This window comes from Thalassophryne amazonica, chromosome 5 (genome assembly GCF_902500255.1).
Source record: "Thalassophryne amazonica chromosome 5, fThaAma1.1, whole genome shotgun sequence".
Classification (NCBI taxonomy): Eukaryota; Metazoa; Chordata; class Actinopteri; order Batrachoidiformes; family Batrachoididae; genus Thalassophryne; species Thalassophryne amazonica.
In genome coordinates, this window is record NC_047107.1 from 106188371 (window position 1) to 106205278 (window position 16908).

General features: G+C 42.3%; 1 protein-coding gene across 3 annotated transcripts in view; it reads right to left on the reverse strand.

Annotated features, from left to right (window-relative positions):
• zmat4a (zinc finger, matrin-type 4a) overlaps window positions 1–16908 on the reverse strand; it is a 376811-nt gene that overhangs the window by 323661 nt on the left and 36242 nt on the right. For all 3 annotated transcript variants that reach the window (XR_004560878.1, XM_034171037.1, XM_034171036.1), the window contains exon 2: window positions 7814–7915. Coding sequence is in view for 2 of the 3 variants with exons in the window: in XM_034171037.1 (XP_034026928.1) it covers window positions 7814–7915 (102 nt within the window). In the remaining variant the exon portion in view is untranslated. The remainder of the gene's footprint in view (window positions 1–7813; window positions 7916–16908) is intronic.

Genomic DNA, 16908 nt, shown 5'->3' on the forward strand with positions numbered 1-16908 from the left:
CAAACTTTATATTCCTAAAGCCTGATATTACATATAAAAATGTATTAACATTAACCAGCAAAAGTAAATCAGAAAATTAATTTTAAAAAATTGTTTTGAAACTTATTTCTTCAATTATGAGGTTGTGTGAATACAATATTAACAACTCTTTCTTGTAGGCAAGACAAACATCTGTACATGAACAAAAGTTTGCAGATCATTTTTTCTTTATTCCCCCATTCTTGCAGGTGACCCAAACATGTCACAATGCATTTCACCTTAACCAAGCTAAAAGAGAATCCAAATACGCCCAATCTCCAAGAGGCAATGAACAAGTGTTCAGTTCAGCACACACCACATACACATAATAAGAAAATGAATATTTGATTTGGAATGGCACAGCCACTTTCAGTCTCCTGCAATGCCCACTAGAATGAAGCAGTTCTCCTGTTACCCACGGACAGGCAAGATTATTTCAGACAGCATGCAACAGTACCACAATGAAGCAATGTAGTGAGTCCAGACAGTTTAAGAAGTACTACCAAAAAAACAAGAAAAAAAAAACAGCAAATGCAGCACAAACCAAGAATGTTACTACACATATCTACAGTGAGGAAAATAAGGATTTGATACACTGTCGATTTTGCAAGTTTTCCCACCTACAAGAAATGGAGAGGTCTGTAATTTTATCGTAGCTACACTTCAACTGTGAGAGAATCTAAAAATAAAAATACAGAAAATCACATTGTATGATTTTTTGTAACTAATTAATTTCCATTTTATTGCATGAAATAAGTATTTGATACAACAGAAAAACATAACTTAATATTTGGTACAGAAACCTTTGTAATTACAGAGGTCACACATTTCCTGTAGTTCTTGACCAGGTTTGCACACTGCAGCAGGGATTTTTGGTCCAATCCTCCATACAGATCCTCTCCAGATCATTCAGGTTTCGAGTTTCAGCTCCCTCCAAAGTTCAGGTCTGGAGACTGGCTAGGCCACTAAGGACCTTGAAATGCTTCTTGTGGAGCCCCTCCTTAGTTGCCCTGGCTGTGTGTTTGGGGTCACTGTCATGCTGGAAGACCCAGCCACGACCCATCTTCAATGCTCTTACTGAGGGAAGGAGGTTGTTTGCCAAAATTTCGAGATACATGACCCCATCCATCCTCCCTTCAATACGGTGCAGTCGTCCTGTCCCCTTTGCAGAGAAAGCGCCCCAAAAGTATCATGCTTCCACCCCATGCTTCACAGTTGGGACGGTGTTCTTGGGGTTGTTTTCATCCTTCTTCCTCCAAACATGGCAAGTGGAGTTGATACCAAAAAGCTCTGTTTTGGTCTCATCTAACCACATGACCTTCTCCTATGCCTCCTCTGGATCATCGAGATGGACACCGGCAAACTTTAAATGGGCCTGGACATGTGCTGGCTTGAGCAGGGGGACCTTGCTGCCCTGCAGGATTTTAAACCATGATGCCGTAGTGTGTTACTAATGTATTCTTTATGACTGTGGTCCCAGCTGTCTTCAGGTCATTGATCTGGGCTGATTCCTGGCTTCTTTCAGAATCATCCTTATACCACCAGGCAAGATCTTGAATAAATCATCATCTTGTGTTTCTTCCATTTACTAATAATTGTGCCAGTTGTTGTCTTCTCAACAAGCTGCTTGCCTGTTGTCCTGTAGCCCTTCTCAGCCTTGTGCAGGTCTACAGTTTTGTCCTCAATGTCCTTAGACAGCTCTGTGGTGTTGGCCATGGTGGATAGGTTGGAGTGTGATTGACTGAGTGTGTGAACAGGTGTCTTTTATACAGGTAACAAGTTCAAACAGGTGCAATAGGTGTAGGTGCACAGGTAAAGACTGCAAAATCGGAGGGCTTCTTAAAGAAGAACTAACAGGTCTGTGACAGCCAGAATTCTTGCTGGTTGGTAGGTGATAGAATACTTATTTCATGCAATAAAATGCAAATTAATTATTTAAAAATCATGTACCAAAGATAAAACTTACAGACCTCTCCATTCTTTGTAGGTGGGAAAACTTGCAAAATCGGCAATGGATCAAATACTTATGCTCCCCACTGTATATAGTGTACATACACAGAAATTGATAGACAGACAGATAGATAGGTAGGTAGGCAGACATAAATGTGTATCTGACTGGCACAAGAGGTCGAGTGAGGGACAGGAGGCTGCTGAACACAATTCACAACGACCTTCAACAAGCAGAATGACGGCCAACACAATGTGTGAAGGAGATGGTGTGTGCTGATCACTGACTCATAGCGCAGATGACTGCTGAGGAATTTTACATCAACAAGAACATTATGTAGGTGCCAACACTGAAAATCCCCAAATACAAAACATTTGTGCACAAAGGTGGTCCCCAAACTGTTGTCCAAGGACAATCTCAAGCAGGTTTAGAAAAGAAAAGAATTAGATATATATCATATTGGGGATCAGCACGGTGGTGCAAGCTCCAACCAGATGGTCCCCAGTTTGAGGCCACCTGTGGCAGACAGTTTCCATATACATCTGGAGTTGCAACAGCAAGAGCAAATCAATATGCAGATCAATTCCGTGGTGACCTCAAGTTAAAGAGGAGTGGCCAAGGTACCCACACATTACTTCTGGCGTGCATTTGTGCACCTTGCCTGGCATTACGCTGATACTGGTGTGCAAGTGTGTGTGTGTGTGTGTGTGTGTGTGTGTGTGTGTGTGTGTGTGTGTGTGTGTGTGTGTGTGTGTGTGTGTGTGTGTGTGTGTGTGTGTGTAAGTCATCACTGTAAAACAATTTGAGCATCTGCATCAGTTGAAAAAGTGTTATAGAATTGCAATCGCTTTAATATATTACTTTAATAATACTTCATTTCAGCAGCAAGGTGGCCCACAGCGGGAAAAGAAATGGAAAGAAAATCGATCACAATGCTTAATGGAACTGAAAGTCATTTGAGTGCTGTTGCTGTCTCCAAGTCGAAGAGTGCAACAGCTCTCATATCAGCGGCCATTCTTTGCACACAGCAGACCACAGCATCTGACATGAGTCGTTTCAACGTGTCTTGGTGCACCAACAGCCGCCTTTCGATCTTTTTTTTTTTTGCCAGCTTGCACTCGGCCGAGACGGACGCACTTTTCTTTTCTCCCTCCCTCCTTATCTTTCCTGCTTCTGTGAGGCTGCAGCTTTGCTCTTCTGGAAAACGACAAAAATGGATCTGTTAAAGTGGTCTCTGAACGCAATTGACACTATTTTTTCTACAAGACATTCGGGGGCGGAGGACCCGACCTGTCCTGCTGGGACGCATGTGATGGGTTATGTGATGGACTCGTGGAGGAGATGGCAGGTCATGTGCCTTTACATTCTTTCTGTGGAGGACGTCGAAGATGTGTATATATTCGGCTTGGTGGTGACCGGCTTTCTACTGTGTGGAGCGGGCATGGCACTGGTTTACCGGAAAATCAAGAAAGTGGAAGCAGCTTTGATTGGGCCTTCCAGGCTGCCCTACATGATTGATTCGATTGGGAAGGCAGTGGCTGCGCAGCACGCTGGAAAAACATCTCGGGTAGGATTAACGTGTAAGATAATACAGTATAAAAATGTATTAAATAAACATGGATACATAAATATACAGGGTAACCCAAAAAAGCATAAAGCACTTGTTTCCATTGTGGCCCAAGCCGACTGCAAGGCAGCAGAGGCTGTCTGGTTTTAACACTGTTATCTTTATTTCAATATTTATGCAATTATAACTTTAAAAACACTTCACAGTGACAATAAATCAGTATTTCACACTGATGAAAGTTTGCAAATAGTCCTGCAGAATCATGGAAGGTGATCCATGTGTGATCCGGAGTAAGTTAGCTGTAATTTTGTGATGTACCACAGAAATAAAACTTTATATTAACTACATTCCCACAAAAAGTTAAAAAAAAAATTATATTTTATAGGAAACTGAAGGTTACTACACCTTGAAGGAATAAGCATAATATTGGCCTCTCAGTGGTCAGGACAGCATGGAACTGTCACTCATACCTCACAAAGTTTTTAATAATTTCTATGTGATATACCCAAACTATAGCACTGTTGCCTTACACTGACCCATGTAGCTGCATAATGTGTCTGTAAATTAGTCAAATCTCATGTCAATCCTGCTTTTTAGATATATAATTATAGACCCTAAAAATTACATGAATAATTGAGCCCCTTACATTCCTGATGCTATACTGCCAACATTCACACTCAAGAGTTAGCATCTGGTTGCACAATCACTGCTCAACCATCACAAGAAGAAAGTTACTGTCGCAGCAGGAGACTGAAAAGCTGCCACAGAATGATAAAGGGACTCAACAGCATGTGGAGGAAAGAGGGGGAACAGGGCTGAGGAGCATTATGAGCCAACCAGCCATGACAGCTGAGCAGATGAGACCATTACTCGATTCAACACAGTCCAACCCCCAGACCTGTATCCCAAGACTCACTGACAAAGTTTTATCGGATCAGATATGTAATACAGCTCTCCAACATCTCAGAAACAACTGAGATCATACTGCAACAGTAATGCTGGAGATTCATGGATGCTTTTGGAATAAGATCAAGAGTGCATAGCCCACTGACAGAGAACTACAGGCTTTCTTAAGGCCCCCTTCAGACAGAACACGACAGAAGCCGATTAGCGCACGAAGGAGGAATTGCATGCCATTCGTGAAAATCAGAACTGCCTCCAATGCCTCGTACAAGTGTCACTACAACTATTCCCGCACACCAGTGACTGAAAGACAGAGAGTGCCGTGTGAGAGCCCATTCGATCCCTCTCATGGCAGGTGTCAGCAAATTCCAGGTGACACACACGAACATCCAACACCGCTCGCTGGATACTTAGAAAATGTGTGGCCATTCATTAGCACAAAAACAGTGAGCAAACAATCACTTTCGCCCCCATGAGTGTGGCGTTGCAAAAAGCAACAAACATGTGGTGCATATGTCTAGCACGTGTGCGCGTGTCATGCCCCGGACCCAGAAACACATTTGGCGTATGTGTGTTTCACGCACACTTGCATAAAATGCTTATATGTACGTACAGGCATGATCACATGTGGGGCCGGACAGCCACATCACAGACAGCACAGCAACCCGCCTGTCAGCTGATCACAGCACGATGGATGACGGCTCAGTGCACACGACGTGTCACATTAAAAACACAGAGACCACAGCCAGGACAGGTATATTAATAAGTACTACACTACCTACATACACAATTACATAACAAATAACTAAAAGAAAATCATAACACAACACAGAAACAGAGTGAAATGCTGGTGTGTGCGCTGAACTGAGAGGGGGTGTGTCCGCCGACAGCAACAGCTATTGAGATTTCTGGTTGTGGATGTCCCAGCATGTGTCTGCTTGCTGTCCTCACGTGGACATACATAAAAACATATATCGGCGTTGCGATGGGCTGCAGCGAGTGAGCGCATGGTGCACACATTGACAGGCTGCCCCAAGTGATATGGACCGTCAGATCATAACACGCAGTGGGCAATCTGAATGTCATGTCACCCAAGTGAGCTTTGTTCCACATGACACAGTGCCTGTCCTGCGGCGCACCATCCACAGGACACGTTTGTCGTACAGGATATGCGCGCAAGGCCAGCTGGACACGCCGGGCCAGCAGATGTGGACATAAGAGCGCACTGCTTGATTCATGTCATATTATGACTGTACGTCTGTGACCATTAGTCATCTACAAAGGAACACACAGTTCATACTTGTATTGTCCGCTTGATAAGAGGGATTCAATAAAATGCAGTGTGGTTTTATTTTTTAATATGTTTATCTCCTTGTTGATTTTAGCCATTTTTTGCTCTGGTTATAGGACAGTGATAGTAGCACAGTGGTAAAGTTTCTGTCTGTCATTCAGAGCTTTTGTAAACTGCAGGTTCGAATCCCATGGGTGGCATGTATTTTTTTCCCCCCAGCAGCTACGCGATGTCATTCCACACGCTCCAGCTGCTCGCACTGTGTTCTTGTTGTGGCGGTCGCAGTGGGATCATTCATGCCTGCCCAACTGTGTGTTCCACCCAGCGTCGGCTCAAGGTTTTCATGCGGGCTGTTTCGCCGTGATTCATCCCGATTCCTACTTATTCGTGCTATGTGTGAAGGGGCCCTAAAGGATGACTGGAATAATAGATGGCTTGCAGAGGTGCAAAATGGAATGATAAACCACACATCCTGGGTGAAAGAGAAGCACAAATAGTTATCCATAAGTGAAGCATTGTAAACTGGCAAAATGCTCATCTCTGGGAACAAGGCTGAAGAGATGCATCAGGAAAGCCTAGCCCAACAGCACAGAAGGCCTGTTCTCCAGAGAACCATCCAGAGCAGGGGTGGGCATAAAGGGCCAAATTGGTGCAGATTTTCCTTGTTATCGATCAACTCAGTGGGTGCTTTCGCAGAGGATATGGACTTTAAGAAGAGGGGAGGAGCTCATCAAAAAAATTACTAGGCGTGAAGTGATTGGCTGCAAGGAAAACCTGCACTGTTTTGGCCCTTCATGCGTGCCCCTACCCTAGACAGTTCTCTGGAGAACAGGCCATTCATGTCCTCTCCTAAGCCACCCATTACAAAAAACACCACCCAGTCCACAATCCTCCCCCCACCCACTCTTTTGAACTGCTTCAGACTGCTCAGGTTACTTCAGATGCTCCTGTATAGTGAGTGAGGTATTGTGATTCACACTCCGGAGTAGAAGGTGGGGGTAATGCACCATTAAGGTGAATGCCAACCACTGTTAAAAAATAAAACAAAACAAGATCTTAATGAGAGTGACATTCTGTCTCGGATTTTCATTGTCTTGAAATTGCGGAATGAAAAGGACTTTGGATACGGCTCTGTGGATACGAGACCGTCGTGTATCCACAGAGCCATCCATTTAGAAATGGTCCAGTGGCTTGTGCCGCGTCGTCGCATCTCGGAGCGAGGCGCGCCGAGTGTCCTTAAAGGGGTCCTTAAAGCTGTACTAACAGACCTTATTCTCTGTGAAGCCCGTAAAATTTTCACCGAAAGCCAGATAAATTTTTCGAATGGTTTCCAAGTGCCAGTCTCTAACAGCTTCTGAAAAAATTCTGATAGAAAAAAAGTCCTTTTCATTCCGCCATTTCCAGACAATGAAAATCTGACAAGGGGGCGGGACCACTCCTTCCCAAGGCGTGCTCACAGGCGAATGACGTCACCGACAGGCGTGGAAAAACCCACGCATGCGCACGAGGGTTCAAGCATGTCTGACGTAAAAACATATGAATGAAATCCATATAGTTTTTGAAAAAAATAAAAAGGACCGTTACTTTATTGACAGACCTCGTACGTACATACATACATACATACATACATGCATACAGGTATCTAATATATAAACAATGTGACAAATAAATAAATTTTGCGTCTTTCTGCATAAAATGGTAGCACCTTATTTCAAAATGATGAACAACACAGTGCAACATACATTTTTTGTTGTTGTTTGTTTTTTCCTTGTCATTACGGATTTTTGGACAGATGCAACTCATACTCCAGTGCAACTTATAGCACAGAAAAATACAGCAAATGTGGCCAAATTTCAGTATAGACAGCTCTGGTTCCCATTTCTTTTTGCTTCTGTCTCTCCTAAGTTAAAACCCAAATATGTTGTGTGTACTGACAAAATGCTGAGTGTAGGACTCAGGTGTACAGATCATTCAAGTATCTCTTGGGACCAACAGCAAAACCCAAACACAATGACCGCAAGCCATTCATCAACACCACACAAGTGCGGTGTGCATCATGTGAGGAAGTGTGCGGGGGAATCCTCACCTCATAATGGGCGACCCGTTGGGACTCGGAGATGAGCTGAGCGCTGCACACTTTGCAGTAGCTGTCTGTGTAAAGCCCTTGGTCCACTTCTGTTGACTTCATCTGTGGATGACAACGAAAAAGTGAATCATGTGGATGCAATTTGTGGCAGGTGCGCACAATAAAGGTCAATGAAGGTTGAAGGAAAACAGTCAATTTATTATTCCAATTCATAGAAAAAGTATCCAAAGTACCAGAGACATAAGGAGTCCAAATTCACTGGGAGCAAGCGATATTTGTTCAGGAGTACGTTTGAGTTTCCATATGCGCCTCATATTTTGGTTCATAGAGATGTAAGGAGATAATGGAGGGATCTGGCTGAATCACAATTACCACTGCAATAGCATATTGTGTCAAAACTAAAAAAATGTGAGAGCTAACAGTTTCAGAGAAATGTGTAGTCCAGACAGATTTAAGACACCTTGACACTTACAGGCATTTAATCCCCACACTACCGCGCAATACGTCATATGCTTTGTGCCGCTGGATGTCTCATTATATAAAATAATTATTACGGAGCAGATTAATCATTTGCTCTCAGAACTTGGCTGATGAAACCACCTCTAATCACTCCAAATCAAATCAAATTCAAATATATTCACATATATAGAGTCAATTCGCGATGAGATCACCTCAAGGTGCTTCACACTGCATAATAAAAACAGAAAAAACTGAATTAAAATTTAAAAATACGATAAAAAGACAAAACCATAAAAGAATACAAGAGTAAAAACACATCATAACACTAATGATAAAACAAGGAAAACAAATGAGTCTTTAAACGTGATTTAAAAGTCTCCACAGTATCAGACATATACATATACATGTCGGGAGATCGTTCCACATAGCTGGGGCACAGTAAGAGAAAGCTCTGTGACCGGCAGACATTTTATTCACCCTGGGAACACATAAAAGTCCTGCACCCTGCAAACGCAGGGCCGGAGATTGTACATAAGGCCTTACCATGTCAGCCAGATTGGGAGGTGCAAGTCCATGAACAACTTTATAAACTAATAACAGCACCCTAAAATCCAATCTTACATGACTGGAAGCCAGTGTAGGGATCCCAAAATGGGCATAATGTGGTCACACTTTCTGCTTTGTGTCAAAAGTCTGGCAGCAGCATTTTGAACCACTTGAAGACCCCTGATACTGGACTGCGGTAAACCAGAAAATAGAGCATTATAATAGTCCAATCTAGAAGAGACAAATGCATGAATCAGAGTCTCAGCATCAGCCATAGACAGGATGGGAAGAATCTTCACTATATTTCGCAAGTGGAAGAAAGCAGTCCTCGCAATGTCTCTAATGTGGAGGTCACAAGACAAAGTAGGATCAAAAATTACCCCAAGATTCCTCACTTTATCTGTATGATGTATAACACACGAACCTAAGCTAAGTGCTAGCTGATCAAATTGATGCCGATACCTCATTGGACCAAGAATCATAACTTCAGTCATCAGAATTTAAAAGTAGGAAGTTACAAGACATCCAACTTCTCCCTGATGCAAGGCAATTTTCCAAAGATTTTATGTGAATGAGATTACCAGCAGTTATCGGCATGTACAATTGGGTGTCATCAGCATAGCAATGAAAGGCAATACCAAAACCCCGAAGTATATTCCCAAAGGGGCAGTACATAAAGGGGAAAAAGCAGGGGGCCTAAAACGGATCCCTGCGGAACCCCAAACTTCGTGTCCCTAAGATCAGAGGAAGTGCCATTGTACAGCACACAGTAAGAAAGACTGGACAGGTATAACATCAATCAGGCAAGGCAGCTCCAGTAATCCCAAAATGATTCTCCAGCCTATAGAGTAAAATATGATGATCCACGGTATCAAATGCAGCACTACGATCTAACAGCACCAAGACTGTAGTGGTATCCGAGTCCATTGCTCACAAAAGGTTGTTCACAACTTTACTAAGTGCTGTCCCTGTGGAGTGATATTTTCTAAAAGCAGACTGCAATGGCTCAAAAAGATTATTCTCAGTGAGGTGGTCCACGAGCTGTCGCAAAACCACTTTTTCGAGAATTTTAGAACAAAATGATAGATTTGATATCGGTCTATAATTTTTTAATGCACTAGGGTTGAGTTTGGATTTCTTAAGTAATGGTTTAATCACTGCAGACTTGAAACATTTAGGAACAGATCCGAAAGTTAGTGAGAGATTTATAGTTTCCAGCACAGTCGGCCCAAGAATGGGCCATAGATCCTTAAACAGTTTTGTCAGCGTGCCTAGCGAGATACCATCAAAATCTGTAAATCTAGGTAACACCTCAGTGGGAGCGTCCACCTCCATAGCAGGATGCGGTGGTTGGACCAAGGCCTGCTGAGATATGCTAAACCTAATATCCTCAATTTTCTTCTCGAAATAGTCCAAGAAGTCCTGTGCTGAAAAGGGAGAGTGAATAACAGGTGGCTGTCCATGAATGAGAAATGTGACAGCTTCAAACTAAAACTTTGAGTTATGCTTGTTTTTATTGATCAAATCAGAATAAAAGGCTCGCTTTGTAGCCAGTAGTACATGCTTATAATCTACGATAGCATCACGCCATGCAAGGTGGAACACCTGTAATTTGAACTACGCCATTTCCGTTCCAAACCTCGAGCCTTTTACCTAAGGTCACGCAAGTAACCACTGAACCAAGGTGACTGTGCCTTGGGAAGGCGTGGCCTTAAAAGAGGAGGTGCAACCTTATCCAGTGTAGCCTTGAGCACTGAATTCAAGCCATCCGCAAGACTATCCACTGACTGAACATTCTCCAAACCTGAAGCCAAAATTTCAGGCAGTCTAGCTTCGAGTTCAGTCATAGTTGAAAGATTAATGCGTCACCACAGAAGTAGACAAGGCTTTCGCATCACTAAACGCCGCAACGTAAATGTAAACCTAATAAATGCGTTTACATACCACCACAACAAGAGGCAACATGTCGATGTTCGTGACAGCAAGGCCACGTGCAAGAATGAAATCAAGGGTATTTCCACTAATGTGCATTGAATCCTGAAGGCACTGCTGGAATCCCAACGCATCCAAGTTCCATAAATGATATGTAAAGGGGATCAGAAGTCTTATTTATATGAATGTTAAAGTCACCAATAATCAAAATGTTGTCCGCACTAGTTGACAGGCTAGAGATGAATGTACCAAATGCAGAATATGGGCCGGCCTATAAACAGTGACAAAATAACATGACTGATTTCCATAGTTCTGACACTGACAGTATGTAGCCTCATGGGCAGAGCAAAGAATCAGATGCTCAAACGAATTATATTTATGACCCCCAACATTCAATAAGGTAAACCTAGATTTATAAATAAAAGCAACACCCCCACCTTGCTTCACACCATGAGACACGTGACTAAATGTGTATGCCGGTGGGCAGGCCTTATTCAGAGGAAGAACAACTGTGGGTGTGAGCCAGGTTTCACATAACCCAATCATGTCCAAGTGATGATCCATAATTAGATCGTTAATCAACAGGGATTTTGAGGACAGTGATCTGATGTTAATGAGACCCAAACTGAAGACCTCTGTCGGTTTGACAGACTGACATCTTTGAATAGGCCTGAGTATCTTAAAATCCACTCCACGTTTTCCATCCAGCGCCCGGACAGAGTCAGAAACTGCTCTCGTCACATCAGGATTACAAGTCCCAGAAGCTGCCGCGCTCTGATGACGTGAGCGCCGAGCACCGATGTGCTCAGCTGACCAGATAACCGGCACAGATGACTCAGTCCAATGGAATACAAACTTTCTCCGGGAGCCTCTGTGGACACAGCGAGGTCGGCAGAGCAAACCAAGCTCTCTGATAGCAAGAATGTCCCAAGGGACATTATTGTTGTTCAGGCTCTGTTGCTCAGCTGCAGAGTAGCTTAGCATCGCGCTAGCCGAAAGAGTGAAATGTGGCATCATGCAGTGCAAAAAAAGGCACTAAACAATAAAAAATGGTTAAAAATGCACACTGAAACACCAAGAACCACTCCAAGTACATACCCAAAGAAAAAAATTACACTCAAGCCACTAAAAACCAAGTTACAAAAGAGAAAACTGGAGAAAAACCAAAGGAGCGGCGAACACACAACGCCAGTCTCAGTCTGTGAAAGAAGAGTTGCAGCCAGCTCCAGAATCACAGAAGAATTTTCTTCAGCTGCAGCTGTTCTCGTGCACATGACGTGGAGAACGCATCTGGACTCGTCTCAAAGGTAATTATTAATACAACCCCAATTCCAGTGAAGTTGGGACATTGTGCGAAATATAAATAAAAACAGAATATAATGATTTGCAAATCCTTTTCAACCTATATTCAACTGAATACATCACAAAGACAAGACATTTAATGTTCAAACTGATAAACTTCATTGTTTTTGTGCAAATATTTGCTCATTTTGAAATGGATGCCTGCAACACATTTAAAAAAAGCTGGGACAGGGGCAACAAACAACTGGGAAAGTTGATGAATGCTCAAAGAACACCTGTTTGGAACATTCCACAGGTGAACAGGTTAACTGAAAACAGGTGAGTGTCATAATTGGGTATAAAAGGAGCATCCCCAAAAGGCTCAGGTGTTCAAAAGCAAAGATGGGGCAAGGATCACCACTTTGTGAACAACTGCGTGAAAAAATAGTCCAACAGTTCAAGAACAATGTTTCTCAACATTCAAATTCAAGGAGTTTAGGGATTCCATCATCTACAGTCCATAATATAATCAGAAGATTCAGAGAATCTGGAGAACTTTCTACACGTAAGCGGCAAGGCCGAAAACCAACATTGAATGCCCGTGACCTTCGATCCCTCAGGTGGCACTGCATTAAAAACCAACATCAGTGTGTAAAGGATCTTACCGCGTGGGCTCAGGAACACTTCAGAAAACCACTGTCAGTTAACAGTTTGTCGCTACATCTACTAGTGCAAGTTAAAACTCTACCATGCAAAGCAAAAGCCATACATCAACAACATACAGAAATGCTGCTGCCTTCTCTGGGCCCGAGCTCATTCGAAATGGACAGACACAAAGTGGAAAAGTGTGCTCTGATGAGTCCAAATTTCAAATTGATTTTGGAAGTCATGGACATCGTGTCCTCCGGACAAAAGAGGAAAAAGACCATCCAGATTGCTACCAGCGCAAACTTCAAAAGCCAGCATCTGTGATGGTATGGGGGTGTGTTAGTGCCCATGGCATGGGCAACTTACATATCTGTGATGGCACCATCAATGCTGAAAGGTACATCCAGGTTTTGGAGTAACACATGCTGCCATCCAAGCAAAGTCTTTTCAGAGACGTCCCTGCTTTTTTCAGCAAGACAATGCCAAGCTACATTCTGCACGTGTTACAACAGCGTGGCTTTGTAGTAAAAGAGTGCAGGTACTAGACTGGCCTGCCTGCAGTCCAGACCTGTCACCCATTGAAAATGTGTGGTGCATTATGAAGTGCAAAATACGACAACGGAGATCCCGGACTGCTGAACAACTGAAGTCGCACATCAAGCAAGAATGAGAAAGATTCCCACCTACAAAGCTTCAACAATTAGTGTCCTCAGTTCCCAAACACTTATTGAGTGTTGTTAGAAGGAAAGGTGATGTAACACAGTGGGAAACATACCACTGTCTCAGCTTTTTTTTTTTAAACGTGTTGCAGGCATCCATTTCAAAATGACCAAATATTTGCACAAAAACAATAAAGTTTATCAGTTTGAACATTAAATATCTTGTCTTTGTGGTGTATTCAATTGAATATAGGTTGAAGAGGATTTGTAAATCATTGTATTCTGTTTTTATTTACATTTTACACAACGTCCCAACTTCATTGGAATTGGGGTTGTAATATTTATATTGTAATGGCTTGGTAAAACAGTTGCATTTCCATTCCTTCTTATGAGTATCTGTAAAATTATGGTTATTATATATACCTCATAATAATCGTTCAGATGAGCTGCGCTGACCTAATGACTCACAGTGACACACAGTGTTTTTGAATAGTTTGCGCAATGTTCACATGCAGTTCACAAAATGAATGCATGCCGGAGATTTTGAACATTTCAAAGTTTTCTTTGCGCACTTGCACGCAGACGCACACAGTTTACAACGAGTTTACCATGAGTTTACTCTTTGGCATGGCAGACTGCGTGCAAATTCGGGGATCAAATTTGTGCAAGTGTCAACGTACCGTTACCAAAGAGAATCATCGTGTTTGTAGTCTCACTGAAAAGCTCATCCCACCACGTACAGAAAAAACCTGCAGCTTTGATCTGCCGGCCCGTAGGGAGTGAACACAAACAGATGACGATGTAATGATGCAAGAAAACAATAATCTCATTTAATGCTTTCAGAGCTGTTCATCAATATTTCACTACCACAAAGATTTCAGTTTGTCAGAGATGCTGAGCAACGTTTCCAAGCATCGAGTTAGAAAATCATTTTCTATCAATCGTCTGCAAAGAACACCACTAAAACTTCCACCATGAAGCCAAAATTACATTCAACAAGTGTGTAACACGTTTTCTTGGAATGTCAGAGTGCGTGACTGCATCAGGCTTGGTGATTGTGTCTAAGAATTTCAGAGAGGAGTGACTGTAAAAAGCGTTTCTCTCCTTCTCGTGGATGCAGCTGAGCCATCTCCGCTTTCTATTACTAATTCAGTCCAGCTTCCATTAGGGGCTCACATTTCATATTTGGATGCAGCTTGGCTCAACTCATCCTCGTTTACTCAGGCATGGCATTGGGAAAAAGTAGAATACATGAGAAGTCGGGGTCTAAAAGCTAAACTGCCCAACTTGACTGAACTCTTGTCTGTCAGAGAGATACAAAAAGGCAGTAGAAAGGTCAGTTTTAGGTGTATATATTTTAATAGGTGCATATATTTTCATGGGAGGTGTTCAAACACTTGATTTTCCAAATAATATACAGTTGTGGTCAGATGTTTACATACACTCTTCATGGGCATGAATGTCATGGAAATTGTGGGCTTTTAATGATGTAATTGAACTGTTCTTTTGTCAGGGTGGAATGATTGTAGAACACTTGATTGGCCTAAAATAACAAAAAAAAAAAACAATAATTGGATGCACAAGTTTGAATTTATTTTGGATCTCCTCTAATCCACACAGGGTCAAAATTATACATACAGCCTCAAATATATAAACATACACCCCCAATAACACCAGATGCTTTAGGTCATCATCAATAAGCTTCTGGCATAATTCTGGCTGGAGATTTGACCCCTCTTCTTGGAGAATTGGGGAGTTCATTTAAATTTGTTGGTTTCCTGGCACAGACCAGGCTTTTAAGCAGGGTTCGACATTCGACAGGGTTGAGGCCATTCGGCAGCAAAACACTGGTTTATATCAGCTATTGATGAATGATGGTTTTTGATGCCTTTTCCTTTTATGCACTGAAATCAGTGCATGATAAAATCCATGGAAATGAACTGGGGAGATTTACTTGAAATGGGTTCATGTTATATAGAAAGACCCTATTGTAATGACAGCTGAGACAAAGGATGACTCCAACATCATAAGGGGTAGTACAGTGTAATAGTGGTTAGCACTGTTGCCTCACAGCAAGAAGGTCATGGGATCGATTCCCATCTGTGGCCTTTCGGTGTGGAGTTTGCATGTTCTCCCAGTGTTTGCATGGGTTTGCTCCGGGTACTCCAGTTTCCTCCCATATTTTAAAGACATGCAGGTTAGGTGAACTGGAAACGTTGTCCACGTCTCCATTGCAAAAGATCTTGATCTGAATGGGACTAACCTGGTTAAATAAAGGTTAATGTAAATGACGGCTTTGTGTGCCTTCTAAATAAATAAATGGATTGTATTTCTATAGTGCTTTCCATCTGAAGCAGACAATTGCTTTTCAGTAATGCCTCATTTTCACCCACTATCTCTCTCTCTCACACACACACACACACACACACACACACACACACACACACACTTGTCAATGTGCTGCCATGTAAGTCACCCAAGTTCACATCGGGAGCAACTTGTGGATTAAGGATAGTCCCCAGCGGTCCTTGGCGATTTACTGGTTTGGCAGGGATTTGAATCAAGGATCTTCTGGTCTGAAGTCCACCACCTTTGAATTGTTAATGGCCCCCCACATCTACATTAAAATTGTTTTTGTTTTTCAATGACCTTCAAGTTTAGGGTGGATGTTGCTTTGGAGCTGTTGCACTTCTGCTACGTGTTTCTGTTGCACACTCAAGGGCCCAACTGACTGAACAAGGATAAAATGTGTTGGAGGCCATAACTGTGGCAGGCACCCAGTGAGGGAAGAAAAGATATAAATACATCACTGACGTCGCTTCCCTCCTGAGCTCTCTGACCATGTGAGACTCATTTCCTGCACCAAGTCTGTTCAAATTGTTTGGGATGAGCATAAATGAGGGGCTTTAAGAGCTCTGTCAGCTAGTGCCAGCCTTGTGCCCACTGCCTGTTTCACATCAAGGGTAGACAGATGCTGAAAATAAATTATTAATCAACCCAAATTAAGAAACAGTAGCATCAGCAGCAGCACTTTTGAGATGGAGTGGTGCCCTAAAAAAAAACTACTGTCTTCAATTTAAGTTTGCACAGCACAAAAAAGAAGCCCATCAATGCTGAAGGCTACTGTCCCACAGACTGGCATAGAAAAAGTGAGCAGTGCAGAGACTGGAGTTGTGTTGGCTGCATTTATTTATTTATTGTTTGTTTGTTCATTTGTTCAACTTTATAAGAAAGCTGTCAAGAGCTCCTTGCATGTTTTGTGTGAAGGTTATGTCGAAAGGTTCTGTGAATACAAATTTGTGACACTTTTCATAGCAGGAATATATTTCTTTCAAATATTGGTTATCAGCCTCCTACATTTGCAATAATCAGTATTGGTCCTGAAAATGCCATATTGGTTGACCTCTAAAGAACACAATGTGTTCTCTGACCATTGTGTAACAACTTTTATAGTAAAGTGACTTTTTGTGGTTTTTGTGGTTGTTTATTGATGTAAACCCTGGGGTGGAAGTTTTAGAATTAGTAATTCTTGGAACCATGGCAAATTTTTTTCTTGCCAAAAAAATAAGA